The sequence below is a fragment of the Pseudochaenichthys georgianus genome, chromosome 7, assembly GCF_902827115.2.
Source record: "Pseudochaenichthys georgianus chromosome 7, fPseGeo1.2, whole genome shotgun sequence".
Taxonomy (NCBI): Eukaryota; Metazoa; Chordata; class Actinopteri; order Perciformes; family Channichthyidae; genus Pseudochaenichthys; species Pseudochaenichthys georgianus.
Genome location: NC_047509.1, coordinates 10994145 through 11010408, shown reverse-complemented (window position 1 = coordinate 11010408; position 16264 = coordinate 10994145). Strand labels below are relative to the sequence as shown.

The 16264-nt window shown below is 42.9% G+C and overlaps 1 protein-coding gene across 2 annotated transcripts in view; it reads right to left on the bottom strand.

Annotated features, from left to right (window-relative positions):
- The window catches only part of scube3 (signal peptide, CUB domain, EGF-like 3), a 69050-nt gene that overhangs the window by 36947 nt on the left and 15839 nt on the right, over positions 1-16264 (bottom strand). For both annotated transcript variants that reach the window (XM_034087122.2, XM_034087123.2), the window contains exons 3-4: positions 12084-12209; positions 3784-3918 (exon numbers count right to left, since the gene is read on the bottom strand). In XM_034087122.2, the coding sequence (XP_033943013.1) occupies positions 3784-3918; positions 12084-12209 (261 nt within the window). The remainder of the gene's footprint in view (positions 1-3783; positions 3919-12083; positions 12210-16264) is intronic.

Here is a 16264-nt window from a genome sequence, read left to right as displayed (position 1 = left end):
CTTTCCACACAACGCCAGGCACACTTATATTGATTGGCAAAGTAACAGGAAGTTAGATCCAGATGAATCACCTTCTTGTTAAAAGCTGCACCTCTTATGTGCTAGTTACCGTATGTATCTATTGTCTAACACATTGATTCTGCAGAATTACATCACATTTCAAGTCATATAATCATAGTACTTTATTTATTAGAGCTGAAGACAAAAGGACTGAATCCAAAAGTAATAAAATGTGACTCGCACAACAGCCCGTCAGTGCACACTTAAGGTAATTGCCCTACCGGATATTCAGAAACGTACAGGACTTAAATTATGGATGTGTGGGTTGACTGAAGCTGGGATTCAAGAATTCCAATGTGCTGGATCCCGTCTCAAGCACATATAGCACGTCCCTGTTATCCCTGCATATAAAAGAAACAATAAATCAAACTGAAACCTTTCTTGACCTTAATGGCATTCCTATCAACCACAGAGCACCTTGGCTGGCCTTTCACAGGCTTTTTCTTTCTTGACTGGGAGAAATGTTCGGGGAGAATAAATGAACTGTTGGCCGGCTAGACGAAGGAGCCTTCATTTGGCCGGAGTTATTCCTGCTCAGGGGGGCAGGTCTAATAAGAGACAGGCCTGCAGCAGCCGTGCCATTAGCTGAGAGGCTGGCAGACCCCCGCTGCCTAATTGGCACAGACCTCCTGCTAATAAGGGTTTCTACCAGCAGGGGAAAACAGTGTTCGCTGCAGTGACCGGCTCTCCACCGTCCCTAGGAAGACTTGCAGTGGTTGCCCAGGGAACACCTGACCCATTAATGAAAGAAATGGAAAGCTGATGTATTTTTAATGAGAACAATAAAGCTCATCGGCAAACTGCACCCCAGGCTTCGCTCTTTAAGAGGAGCCTTTGCAGAACGAATGGAGAGTTACATTTAAGCTGACTTGAAAGGGAGATGAGATCAGTTTTAACTTTTCTCAGTGATATTTTGTCTCCCCGAGCCAACTGTACATACTGTTTTCAGTAAGCAAGGACAGTGATATTTACAGCAGTTCTGCAGGGTTATAGTCCAATAACGTGAGCGAGCCACTTCCAGTTTCCCTCAGACACACATTGTTGCAATAAGAGCAGTAATAATAAGCAGATGAGTGGTTGTTCTGTCAGTCTCTCAAAAGTAATGAAACAATGACAGAGCGGCTATCTGATGAGTGAAGGACATTTGTAGATTTATGGCAGCTTTAATCTCTTCATCCAAATCGGTCTCATCTGGAAGCAATAAACACATTTAATATGAAAATGGAAGATTAACAGGATGTGAGGGCATTTATCAAGAAAGAGAGGAAGTGTAGGACCGGAGCTCACAGTCTGCTCCTGTGACAGATATACTAGTAGTGCTTTGAAACACATGATACAGCGTTTCACTCCAGTCAAATAACACTGCGTTTATGAAATGTAAACATTGACAGTTCACGAGGCCAGACTGATCTCATCCACCAGACTTTCAAGATTCTCAGTCTGGGGGGATTGAGGAGCATCACAGTCTAATGACTCTCAGCACGGCCAGTCATCTTACAAAAGAGGCGGGCAGAGATGAAGAGAAACTCGTTGTAAATGCTGTCAGGCTTTATTAGTGACAAGTCCTGCAAAACCCAGTCACCAAAACATCTACAGAACAGTCCGGCCCTGAACCAGCCGAGCCGAGGAATCTTTAGACAGCTGGATAATTACTGCTTGAATAAATGTATTTTGAGCTAGTGATAGCAGCTGTTCCTTTTCTATGATGTTGCTAAATGTTGCTTTGTGATCTATTGAGAAATCTGCCGAACAAAGTACAAAGGCAGGTCATGCTATGCTACAGTGTGACAGACAACAAGCAGAGCAACAGCTCAACAAATAACCGCACAGGAACACAATCAGGGATATTATGCTTTGGAGTCGAAATCCAGATGAACTAAATCTCTAGCAGCAAGATGTGCTTTCAAAGTACATCTGAGAGAACATGTTTGCTAAGCAATCAGTGGTAAGCCTACTGGGTCCATTGTGCCTTATTTGGTCAATTTAGCAATATCACAAAAGGTTAAAAGTTATGATTAATGTCTTGTTCTTCAGTGATAGCGCCACCTACATTAGATTATTCCAGTGGGAGAACATTTTTGGTGATAAGGGATTTGAGTTATGTGTTTCAATGTACGAGCATTTGTTTCCCAGTGCTGTGAGTTTCCACAGTCTCATATGTTTGCTCTACCCACAAATAGAGACAGCTAACACAATCTAGTATCCCATCCTTGTATTTGTGTCAAACTGTGTGCACAAGCTTCCGATGACTCAGCAGGTGTTGAAAGAATGTAGAAGTGAGGATGCAGTGCTAACATTAGCAAACTAGGACACCTACAGTTGCTTCTATGCTAGCTAATATAGTTATGTAGCCACCAGTTAGCTAGTTAGCCTTGTTTAATTTGTTCTAAAATGGGACAGATGGCCTAAATCACTAAAAGATAGCTTAGAGATAGCTAATGCTAAGTGGGCTGTAGATAAAGGAGATTCGTTTTTGGCGTTTTCTAGAGTTTTGAAACGCTTTCAGTAGCTCACCACGGAAATTAACAACGCTTCTCCTAGCAACGCAAGCTCTCGCTGTCAGTCAACCGTTACCATTGGAAACACTTGCCCAGAGGCCTGAATCCTACACACTACTGGAACCACAATCAGGTCCATCAGAAATTCTATATCCTCTTTCAAATATGGAAAAGTACGCTAGTATAACTGATAATATAGTCTAATTTGTTGTAATAGAATCGCAGGTTGGCCTTAAGTGTGTGTACATCATAATAACAAGATTCATCAGGAAAATATTTCTTAGAAGACGAATCAAAAATGTATTTGGCCCTAGAAGTGAAAAGGCTGAAACTAGGGATATATTTTGATGACAGATACAGCAAATATAGAGCGCTACTTCTCAAGAATATATCTTTCAGCAAAACAAATCTAGCAAAGCTGAGAAACAGATGTTATACATGACAAAAACAAGATTGAAACAAACAAGTTGATCTTTTACAAACTAAAACCACTGTACTGTTGTTTCACAGACTTGTAAAACTCTACATTGTCTGCTTCAAGATAACATGCCTAGAAGAGATGTTTTCATGACAGCTTGCTTGGCTTTTTATACAGCTATGACGTGATAAATGTTTTGTCTGCAGTGCTCCTGTTGCCTCAGAGCAGGTTGGCTCTGCTCCTGTCACGTCCCCATCCCACAGGAATGCTCTATAAACAAGAGGAGTGTCTTCCCCAGGCTACACCTTTAATTGTTTTCTCTGCTCACGGTCCCCCGAAGGCCATTCTCATACCACCAATACCTTAAAATGCTGCCAAGCTCTAGATTGGTTCAATTTGAAAAGGTGGGAGCAAAACAAAAAGAGATTTATCCGCGTTTTTTTTCCTCCCTCTCAGACTTGAGACACCTAGCTTTGCTCACTTTCCATTTAAGCCTGTTTGGGCCGATCCCATTCTCAGTTTAAATCTGCACAGCTCATCACATTATTCAAAATGCCTTGTACTGTAAACATGCATTATACATAAATATATAACTAGTTAGTTGGAATAATTATCTTTCACAAAATAAAGTCATATCCAACTTTGAGCCAAAGCAGCAAAATGTGCTGCAATTATCCATAAAGCATCAATGTGTGTGTGTGTGTGTGTGTGTGTGTGTGTGTGTGTGTGTGTGTGTGCGTGCGTGCGTGCGTGTGTGTGTGTGTGCGCGTGCGCGTGCGCGCGCGTGTGTGTGTCTGCGTGACTTACATTTAGGTCTTTGGATGCAGGTATGCTGGTTGTCACTCAGGAGGAATCCTTCTCTGCAGCGGCACTCGTAGCTGCCCATCATGTTGACACAAATCTGCTGGCATCCGCCGTTACCATCTGAGCACTCATCCACATCTGCCAGGAGACAGACGCACAAAACACAATTAATAAGATCACTTTGAAACAGAACAAACACTACACAGAATAACATTTGTCTGGAGGTTGTCTGGAATAAAAATATGTCCCGTTTAATGGACATGAAGCAGTAGATCATTTTCAAACAGAGATGGTAGGAACACACACATGCATAATAAGTTAGTACAAAGAGCAGTTAAAAGTAAAAGCAATACAAAAATATTCAAGAACAATTTAAAGTCCTGCACTGATGTTACTTAAGAGGAGGTGAGTGTTATCAATCAAGTACTTGAATGAATACAAAAAATTGTCTTTGAGTGAGTATTTTACAATTATGCTTTATATGAATTGAAGTGGTGCATGATGAAGTACAATTTTACAACACGTTTTAACTACTTTTATGTACTTACTATAAATACCTGTCTGGTTTGAAACAGAAACAAAGGCCCTAGTATATTTAGAACAAAAACATTTAGGTTCAAATTCACAATCTTTGATAAAAAAAAAAAAAAAAAAAAAAAAAAAATCCGTTTTAGAAAATCTATATAACATTATAAAAATAATTACTGACTGAAATAACTAAATGGGAAAACAACCACATAAGTTGTACTTTGAGTGCAAATGTCTTAAAAAAGGAAAGCACAAGGCACAAAAAGTGTTTGGAAATGATGAAAAGCCGAAGAGAGCTTGTTTGAGGAGGCCCTGTCTGTCTTAATGGTTATCTGACATGGCAGCACAGAGCTGCACTGAAAACCTCCAACTGTGCAGCACTAAGCCATACAAATGCACACGCAGCACAATCTCCTGGCAAGTGGGGAACCTGATCCACCTGGGCCAGAGTACCTGCTGATGACGAGTGTCTGTCAGCCCCGTGACGGGAGGAATGCAGGGAGAGGGAGGAGGGGGGAGGACGGGGGCGAGAGGAAATGTAGAGATGGAAAGAGGAGAGAGACATGAGGCGGGGGGGAGCACGGGGGTAACGAGCAACCCTGGGAATCCACCTCAAGTGCATACAAAGACGGAGCATTTACAAAGGTGTCGTCGGAGGCCTCGGGCTGCCACGGGGCACGAAAGGGAAACTGACCACAAATGAGAGTTGCCGACTTCATTTCCACCCATAATGAATTGTGCACTTCCAGCTGGAACAAAAACATTTTTTCCACCAAGTCTTTGTGTGACTCGACAAATGAGCACCAGTGGAACATCTATAAATCTTTTGATATATTTGTTTATTTTCAACATGAAAGATTTGCACAATGAATGTGTTTTGGTGCTTTTATTTGTCTGGCACGCTGCAGAGCTCAGCGTCCGGGCCGTCCCTGTGCGTGACTGGGGTGAAACTCTGGAGGTGACTCTTCCCCCTGAGACTTGGGCTCTGTCCTTTACTACCGACAGCACTGGAACCTTATCCATCCCTCTGCTCAATACATCAATAATCTGCTGTATACACAAGGCTTTTTTTTTTTACAAAGCGTCATGCGAAACTAATTTACTGTCTATTTGTCCAGTCTGAGAAGGCCTCGAGATTAAGTTTCCTTTCTGGGGAATTCTCAGCCAGGCAGAGTTAGAAATTAAACTTCACTTTGGACATAGAAATATACGTGGATTCCAAAAATGCAGAAACACGGAGACTGTGCTCATAGACTGGCACCTGGCAGGAAGAAACCTCTGGGTTGATAAGTAGGTTAGTGGCAGGTAACACTCACTTCATCAGCTTGCCAAATTTGCTGTCATGTTCTCACATTTCATCAGCAAATCTCTCTCGTTCCTCTAAAAACGACATGTCATGTCAAGTGAGGTCGTAGAGAAAGTGTCACTCTGGAGCCAGGTGAACCAGTGCATTCTCCGTAGAGTTAACATTTACACTTTCAGCCAGAGTAAAGGGAGGAAAGTTTAGGAAAAAATAGCCGGGCATGCTTTCATTCAGCTGTGTGGCTGCCTTGGTGTTGACTGCCGGGTCTCATCTCCAAATCATGAAAGTGGCGGCAGCAGAGAGAAGACCTTTGAGCTGATGAAAGCTGCCAACAACCTACAGCTGCACCTTTGCAGATAAACTGTTAGTAGGCAGCAGAAACCCTAACTCCACAACTCTACGGGAAAACCATCCTCAAACACACAAAGTCCCTTTCTCTCTCTTTCACACACGCAAAACCCCAAAGATTCAAACATGTAAAGGCTACGCAAATCTAAAAGTCCTCGGCTCGTGCAGGAGAACGGCCCAGGAGAAATGCAACCAGCCTCAGAGGGCCTAGGGGGAATTCTCTTTCCAAACCCTCAGCGCATCAATGAAGTTTTCATTTCCTGATTCCTTCATCCCTCCAAATGAGGCGTCGCATGTCAGTAGATCTCTCCCATTTAAATAGCTCCCATAATTGCCTGTGTTGTGTGCTGGGCAAGGCTGGCGTCCAAAGCAAATATTTCCCAGCGGAAAGGGGTTCTGGCATGGCCAAGAGACGTGCTCATGTTATTTGGACTTAAAACATTTCTTAAAGATTCTCTTGGGAGGACGGGGAAAAAATGTAATCAAGTTAAAAGGGCTGCCTCACTTCTGAAAAACGAGACTTGTCTCTGCTCTATCTCGGCTTTACTCGGGGAGTCCAAGGGGAAAGGAAGGTTCAAACGGAGAGAGATTAAGAGATTGGTTGTGTTTGCGGAGGCCATGTCCGCTGGTTTCTCAGATAGCCTCCACTGTATATATAACATTTGGCCTTGCGCTAGCTTTAAAGGCGTGTAAACACCGCGGTTGCCTTACAGAAACTCCTGAACCCTTATTTTGGAGAAACATTCAACTCTTTTACTCTCCTTTTTTTCAACAAGCACGGGGCATTTATTGCTGACCCAGAGTTTCTTTTTTTGCCCGGGGGAAAATGAAAAACTACTGCTGTCCGTCATAAAAGCAGTCCATGCATCTATCCCACTGCTCGGCTTCTGTGTGGATCAGACAGAACCGTCTCTGTGGTCTAGACAGGCCAGAGACAAGGAGGTGAGTGGACGGACCCTGGCCTCTTTGGGCATCTCATTTACAGGAGTTAAAGAGGCACACACTCTTTAATAAGGCAGCAAATCGGAGCCATGTGTGGAGACAGGCAGCAAAACAGCTGGCGGACTACAGGAGACGACCCTGCGTCTCTCGCAGATGTACAGTGAGGAACGAGTGGCACAAACACAGCCAGCTTTAATTAAACAAGATCCTTTCTTATTTCATAGAGGATTACAGGATTTCCTATTTTTCTGTTTTACTTCTGGAGCTAAATGGCACGGCATATTTCTTCACCCACTTGAATGAAAAGTAGTCAACGAGCCAAGTTTTAACCCAGCCTGAGAGGCGATTGAGTTTATAGACAGATGCAGAAACTGACTTTGTGTTAACAAACATTTAGCCTCGGTCTGTCAGCTGAGGTTGGATAAAGTAATATGTTGCAGGAAGTCCTGATCTTTCATCTGCAGAACACACACTCTTTTCAATCAAAGATGTGTGGGTGACTATTTCAAAGTTAAAGTTGATGCATTGATTAGGACACAGTATTTAGCTTTGAACAATGTATTAGTTCCAGGACTTCCTTTGTGCCGAATACAGCTACGTGATTCACATCTGCTTAGTAAACACCAGTACAATCACTGAAGCGTTTCTTTTCTAACACCAGCAGGTATGGGTGATTTTGTATGCCATTCCATAAACAAAACTGATTTAGCTTTGATTAAACTCAGACTTGTACGACTTCAGGCCCATCTCCCAGGTTACCGTTTTGGTAAATAAGCACAAGCTTTGATTTCTACATTCTCTCGCTGAGTTCTTTCGTAGAGAGAACTTAGAGCTAAAATCATGCTACAGTAAAAGGTAATTCTCTGTTCCTCCAAAACAAGTCTGGAAGTATTTTAAAAACAAAACCCCAGGATAAGCATTTGGGTGGACAGCCTTATGCCAAGGAGACGAGAGGCCCTGCGCTGACGTCTGACGGTTCCCAGTCTGCTTCATCCCTAAACCCTATCTCAGGCTTGAGTTTCCCTCAAAGCCTGGCCAGTGGGCTCAGCTGGAATTGTTCATTTCATGGTGGATGGGACTGAACAATCCTGAGAGAAGATTGAGAGAGAGTGTTGATATACTCTTCAGGAGCCAGCTAATGCACCAATCTCAAATCCGCCCTTTAACTCATCACTCCAGCTCCTCTCCTGCGAACTGTGGAGACACTCTCTTGTCCAAACTCGATCTGTGCATGTCACAACAAAAGTAAAGTGACTGCTAACTGGGAGACAGCGGGGTATTTGCATCTGCAGCGAGAAAGTGAGGAGGGTTAGTGCTGAGCCCCAGCAGTGTGAGAGCTATCCTGAGCTCCTCTGGGGATGATGGGAGCGGGGTTAACCAGATCACCACTTCCCTCCTGACTCTATCCGACATATCCAGGAGTTCAAGGTGGTGTTTGAGAGCACATCTCCCAGACTAGTTCTGCACAAGTGAAGGGTGAGGATGTTATCATCCGTGCCTCAGAAGAGTAGCCAACACGGTTAGAAGAAATGCATTTAAGAGCGCGGCAAAGGCTGTGGAGCGAATCAGTGTGACGCTCTTTGATGACTACTTTTTCCCATCAGTACCAGGTCAATAATACATCAATCTGAAAGCTCCTGTTTGATTAGCCAACCTTGCAATATGATCCCAAAGGATTACAGCAGAGATACCGGACCGCCAAGCTATGACTCAGAGGGTTTGAGAAGACATATGGAGTCTTTTATCGAAAATAGTCTAAGGGACATTTTCCATCCCAACAAAAAATCACTATTCATTAAAGCCATTAGCACCAAACAGTGTTAACCAACGAGACCTCTTCTGAGTTGCTACTTCAAAGCTGTTCTTTAAAAGCCCATTTCAAAGCTGTAATGGCATTGCTTTTTTGGTATAGATTATGTTATGTCTTTGGGGAGGGTTCAAGTAAAAGGGCATTCATTTCCCTATAGATTGCACAGGGAATTGAGCGCTACCAAATCAATAGAAATCAAATCAGTGTTGGTCAATAGGAATCAAAAGAACATGGCCTGGTAAGCTGTGTGTGACGCCCAAGACCCCAACATATGTTCTCTGGCAACAGGGAGCGAGACATATGACTAACTGAATGAACAGTGCATGACTTATTTAGGTAAATAGGAAATGACAAAAGCGTATCCATTGCAGTGTGGAAGCGCTCTGTTGAACATCTGTAATGTTTATTTCATGACTGCTTTTAGTTCGCCCACTGAGTCACACTCGGGCTGCATGCGATTGTGGCATTTCCACTTTATGGCAGGATAAGAAAGTATCTTCATCTGCGTGTTTTAGTTCCGCATAGACTCAAATGTTGTGATTTGTGGTTGCAAAGAAAGGAAGTATTTGTCCAGATGCTTATGATATTAAGCTACTTCAGAGATTTTAACGAACTAGCAATGATAAGAGGGGATTTGGGTTTCTGCAGGACTTCAACCAAAACATGTAGGTCATAAATGTGGGGACGGTGGTGCTACAGTGGGGAACTAATCGCCTCCCCGCATCTGGTTTTCATTCTAAAGAGGATGTGTGTTTTGAATTAAATTGACATTGATTCCTCTGTTTTTCCTAAGACTCTAAAAATCCTTTACAGCCTCGCCATGAAAGAGGTGTGTTGATTAAATACCATCCCTCCCTTACCTCTGCGAGATAATAGTCATGACATTTATAAAAGATGTAATCAAGCTCTTATATGCTTCGGCTCCTCTGTTCAGTGGGAGCGTTGAGAGGGTACAATAGCTCCCTGTGCGGTAAATTATACAGTGAGTGACATCTCACTTCGCACAGACAGGAGCACTGTGCTGTGGTATTGCATTGCTTCCACCTTGCTGACTTCCTGACATCTTTGTGGGCTTTAGGGCAGTCAGAGGAGAGAGACCTCAGAAACCGGCGAGGCAGCGTTCCGCTTCACGCTCCGCCGCCTTCTGCCACCGCCCAATGTCATCATGCTGCCAACACATTCAATTACAAGGGGCCGTGTGGCACGTGCGGCAGCGTGCCAACAGAGAAGACATTGACAGGGATGAGCATGCATTGGTCTAACTCGTGTCCCTGAGCTGACAGTCACACACACACACACACACACACACACACACACACACACACACACACACACACACACACACACACACACACACACACACACACACACACACACACACACACACACACACACACACACACACACACACACACACACACACACACACACACACACACACACACACACACACACACACACACACACACGCCTACTGGCTAAAGAAAGCCTCAGAGGGCTGAGAGCGGAGAGTTACGGATACCACTGAGAGTGCACACGGCACTGAGAGCAAGGAACCGCTCCGTGGAGAAACAACACCAAAGAGAAGCAGTTTAAATATCTCAGCATCTAAACCCCTCTGTGAACTTCTGAGAATCAGGTGAAAGTCTCCTCCTCTAGAGTCTCGGGCACATCTGGTCTATAAGGGCTCTGAGGGTCTGACCTCGTCTGGGAACCAGCTGCTTAGGTTCGCCACTCCAGGGCCAAGGGGACTAATCTTTTCTCAGGGGCCAAAAGGAGCTTATCCATGGAATAGGAAGCTGGGGCCTTAACATTAAACCGTGGCTATACCTCTTCCTATCCTCTCTTGTGTTTGTGCTAAGGATTATTTCCTAAGCAGAGCAGAGCGGAGGCATTAGAATGAGTTACATTCTTGAGAAAATAAGTCTTTAAAGGCCTTTCAGGTCTCAAGGCAAGGGTTGGATTTGTACTTGACAGCTACATATAAGCTACACCCCTTTGTTTGCTACGCTTGGATACAAAAAGATATACTCTTTTAATAATACATTGGATCTTCACAGGAATATGAGACCCTTCGTTGTCATCGTGTCACTATGACAAATTAAATCAAAGGGGTCGATGGATGCAACTCCGATGCAATAGCAGAAGCCACACAACCATATATTGCAATTACACACCTGCACGTAAGATAGGAGCTGATCCACAGCAGAGCAAATGATCCGCACACAACTGAACGCTGTTGCTAAATGGCTTGGAAAATAGCCCTGCTACACAAAGTATATACAAGTGCATGAGCGAGGAAGAGGCAGAGAGAGAGGGAAGAGGAAGGGACAAATACAGAAAGAGAGAGAGAAGGAGAGAATCTGAGACGTGAGCGCATCGACAAGTCAGAGCAGGTTTAATATATCTATCAAAAGACCTTAATCCCAAGCATCGCATGAGGTTGATATCAAATATATTGTTGTGTGGCTTCGTTGCCCGCATGTAGAAGCGCCTTCACAGTGAATTACTGCTAAGTGCTGATAAGTTCTGCTGTCATCACTTTACCTGAATGTGAAATCCTCTGTAGCGAATCTTTGCAGGTTACTTTCCTCTATAACCTCACAGCAACTATAGGGGTTAGCAAACTGAAATGCATCATGCTGAGGTTGTTAGCAAAAGGGAGACGATTTCTGGGGAGCAGCAGGGCCTGGCTTGGGGGATTTAAAACAAAGGAATGCAGGATGGGTAAATGGGGGAGAAAGGGAAAGACAGACTGGGGGGGGGCTGGGTGGATGATGTCTATGTTTAGCTACTCCCAGCAGCAGGAAGATCTGTGTTTTCTTTCCCTTACATTTCATAACCTTTTAATAGGTTCTCTGTAAGGTTAATATGAACGGCACACCGGTGAAATATTAAACCATGGGAAAGAACGGCCGGCTGACGGCTCACTCAGGGCTCTCAGCTCAGGGTCAAGCTCTTCATAAATTCACCGCTGTTAGTCAGACTTATTAAAAAAAAAAGTATCCGTTTCTCTTTTGTGAAAACACAATCAGAGACAGCCTGTGCATGTGAAACTAGGAAAGAGCTCATATCGGATGCAGCGGTCTCATTAGAGCTCTATTCAGCCCGGAACATATATTACCATTCCCGATGTGACATTAGACATTCAGTTAGAAGAATTTATGCAACCTCATGTTTTATGTCACAATGAGTTTGACACGTACTGTATGTGTTCAAGTAAAAGAAAGCTCCTTGTATAAGAACCTTTTCCTGCATATTTAAGACAGCTGCGGAGAATATATTATCTATTCATATATATTTAAAAAGTCCTGTAAGCACGCACACGCAGTGTTAAGTGCACACACACACTCCCAGACATCACACACTTACCTAGACAATTGTGCCCGTCATGTGCCAGGCGGAAGCCATCAAAGCATGTGCACCTGTAATTTCCCGGGATGTTTATGCACTCATGGACGCAGCCACCGTTGTATTCAGTTGCACACTCGTCGACATCTGCAGAGAGAAGATACACAAGGATGTGAGAGAAAGTTCTGCAAAACTTCAAGCAATCAAGATGCATTAAAGATTAGGGTCGGGTGAGAATATAATCGTGAATATATATCGTGACTTGAAAAAGCTGTCTTGAAATCATTGTAGACGAAACAGAGAATGTTTTTTTTTATCCTTTATTTATGCAGGGAGTATTACCTTATGTAAAATTTGATTGTTTGAAAGTTTTCACTCAAAAGGTTCTTTACTAAAAGATATGTGGTAAATTAATTATAGTAGGTTTTAAGCATATTTTCTTAATCATTGAGATACTATTGGGAATGCTTAGTTAAGAGTTAATATCATGGTCAGCCTTAAAAGGAACAAATATCATCTCCTTTCTGGCATAGAGTTAGATGAGAGGATCAATACCAGTCTAATATTTGAAGTGGTTGCCAGTTAGCTTAGCATAAAAGCATCTACTCTGGCTCAATCCGATAATAAGAATATCCACTTGCCAGAACCGTTAAAGCTTGCTAATTAACACATTTTCTCTGAAAGGAAACTCATAGGCTCTTTAATCTCTGCAAGAAGGATACAAAATAGACATGTTTCTCAAAGTGTCAAACAAATCCCTTTAAAAATATGTGAGAGCAATTAGGCCGTTGGGTGTCATGCAGACAATTAAAATGATCTGTTTTGTTCCATCTCTGCTTTATTAAAAGCTCTCATGGAGGTAAACATGGATGAGGCAACTGCTGTGGTAATTAGTTGGCTCACCTGTTACTGATGTAACTTTAGCGTATGCCAGAGCTTCACTGATTTTTAATACTGTATTTAATATCTTAATATTTTAACAGTGTAATGCCAAGCCATTGCTTTTCCCATTGGAATTTATTGTTGGCAGGATATAAAAGCCCCTGAACGGTATTTTGTGAAAAATGTGGTACTAAATGTGCGTTCTAGTAAGACATAAAAGGTAGTCACTTGTAACAACTTGCAACTATTTATAAGTATAGAAATGTAAATTTATACTTATACAAAACACAACAATTATTATTATCATTTGCCTAATCCTCCCTCAGGGAACTTATTCCGGTGTGAACGCGATCGGCTCTTAGTTCCATAGGGGAACTAAGTGCTGGGAACTAAGTACGGCACAGTACTTTTCCCACTTTAGTTCCGAAATGTCGCGTTCACACCAAAAACAACTAAAATTAGTCAATCAGAACTTTTTTTACCCCCTTTTCCGTCCCTGCTAGAGAGCAGGTATAGTACTTTCGTGGGAGAAAAAGGTTCCTATGTCTGATTGGCTGGGCGGATTGCAAACCACAGCCCCGTAAAACTCTGAAATGTTTTGTAGAGTCGCTATTTTTATTATCCTCGCATTAGCATTATTAGCGTTATCATTAGCCCAGCGCACCAACGTAGAGAGACTAACTTATGGCAACACAAAAGAAAACATGGGAGCGGTGGAGATGAGGAGATGTCGGCGTTCTGGTTCAGAAGGCTTCAGTAGAAGCTGCTGGGAGTCCCAGCAGCTTCTACTGAAGCCAGTCCCTAACTCCGGGGACATCCGGCCGGGGACTTCGGGCGGCAGTATACGCCGTGAAGTGGTTTGCGGCCTGCCAGTAAACCCAAAGCAGAAGAAGAAGTGACGTCAGCGGCTTCATTTGCCTAATCTTCCCTCAGGGAACTTATTCCGGTGTGAACGCGATCGGCTCTTAGTTCCATAGGGGAACTAAGTGCTGGGAACTAAGTACGGCAAAGTACTTGGTGTGAACGCGGCTAATAGCGATAGCGATATAGTTCTGAAATGTCGCGTTCACACCAAAAAAAGGTAAAATTAGTCAATCAGAACCTTTTTTACCCCCTTTTCCGTCCCTGCTAGAGAGCAGGCATAGTACTTTCGTGGGAGAAAAAGGTTCCTATGTCTGATTGGCTGGGCGGATTGCAAACCACGCCCCGTAAAACTCCCAAAAGGTTTTGTGAAGCCGCCATTTTATTATCCTCGCATTAGCATTATTAGCATTAGCATTAGGCCAGCGCACAAATGGAGAGAGACTAACTTATGGCAACACAAAAGAAAACATGGGAGCGGTGGAGATGAGGAGGTGTCGGCTTTCTGGCGATTTACTCGGAAGGCTTCAGTAGAAGCTGCTGGGAGTCCCAGCAGCTGAAGCCAGTCCCCAACTCCGGGGACTTCGGGTGGCAGTATACGCCGTGAAGTGGTTTGCGGCCTGCCAGTAAACCCAAAGCAGAAGAAGAAGAAGTAACGTCAGCGGCTCATTTGCCTAATCCACCCAGGGACTTATTCCGGTGTGAACGCGATCTGTACTTAGTTCATGAGAACTAAAGAGTCCTTGGTACTAACAGAACTAAAGAACTAAAGTACCAGGGAAAGTCCTGCGGTGTGAACGCGGCTGTTACTAAGTTCTCATGAACCTTTGTGGGAAAAGTACTGCGGTGTGAAATGGATTAATAAAAGGCTAATATTGACCATTTTGGTTCATCAGTCCCTGTAGCTAAACCCAAGGAAATGCGACACATCATAAAGAGAGCAGAGACCCGTGAGATAAAGAGAGGCTGCAGATTGTGACAGCCTGAGAGCAGTTGTCTCTTATGGTTATGATGATGGTTGAAGGCCTCGTACTGAGGAGACCCAAACAAGGTGGGTTGAGAACTCAGCGTACTTCCACCCAGCACTTACGGACCCATTCAGGGCCGATGATCCCGGTCGCTCGGCTCCTCTGAGACTCTGGGCTTAATTCGCCTTGACAGCAGAGGGATGGGACTGAAACAAAGAAACACTCTCCTGCTCCCTGCCTCTCCCACACATCCGTCATTCCCCCATCACAGCACTCAATCAGCCTCCCCTTTTCTCTGCTCCTCTCTAAACCTGAAACACCCACCGCATGTTAATAAAGTCATGTTTTCTCCAATAGCTTTGAGTTCGCCTTTATCTGATGCATGTCACGTCCTCCAACCTTTTGTCCCTTTTACATCTACAAGAAGTCTTTTAGAAAATGTATATGTAAATACATAAAAGAGTAAAATCATTCATTTAATTATCAGGCTTAAATTTAAGGGATGGGATTTGAAAGAATTATGTTTTAGTTTGGTTTACTGACAATATAATCAAATACAATATATAAGCTTTTCTATATAATATAAGGTCATGGACACATTTCCATTTCTGTGTTTATGGTGTTTTTATAAGAGCAAACTCAGTAAAGTTAAAAGTGAAAACAGATCATTCCCTTGTCATTTATTTATAAAGGAGTAAGATTAAGCAACTGTTATAAAGAAAATGTATTAAAATGAAAAGATTTTCAATACAATTACCTTCGCCTTGAGTTTAATTTTGAGGTTCATTATCATATTTTGTCAGTTTAAGCACCTCAAAGAAACAGAAATCATTTTCCCCAGCTGGACACACTGGTAAAACACTGTCTGGTAATTCAAAGACGGAATGTTGCGCAATAAAAGCAAAGCCTTTGGAGATAAGATAAGGCAAGGGTTATCTAAATTAAACTACTGAAACATATAACATTATTAGCTTCAGATAACCTTATCTTTGGGCAAAATGGGGAGTGTGGATTTTGTCTTTTTTAACTTACTATACACACCATGAGAATTTTAGGATGGGAGCTTTCTTTAGCAAGAACCTGCAAGAAATGTCCAATTGGGCACCTGACGATTATTATACATACTTGAAAAATGTTGAAAGTATAATTTAACAGCAGACAAATCAAGAGTCCCCTTAAGACAACATCTTGTGCATGGAATCTCAGCTGTTGCTAACAGTTATATTGAACAAAGCCTTTAAAACTAAAAGTCCAACCTGAACCACGGACTATAATGAGAAGCAAGGTGGAGGAGGTAATGAGGCTCACGCCATACAGCATGGAAACATTAGCTTCCTGCCGCTCTCCTTTCACACAAGTAACAGGTACTGTTCTTCTCAAATCAATCCCCCAGTTACTCAAAGATATTTTTCAGCTCATTTTTATGAATGTTACTTTTGAATTGTACAAGTGGATCGGCCTTGAAGAGAGACGTCAGCTAACCTTCAGTTG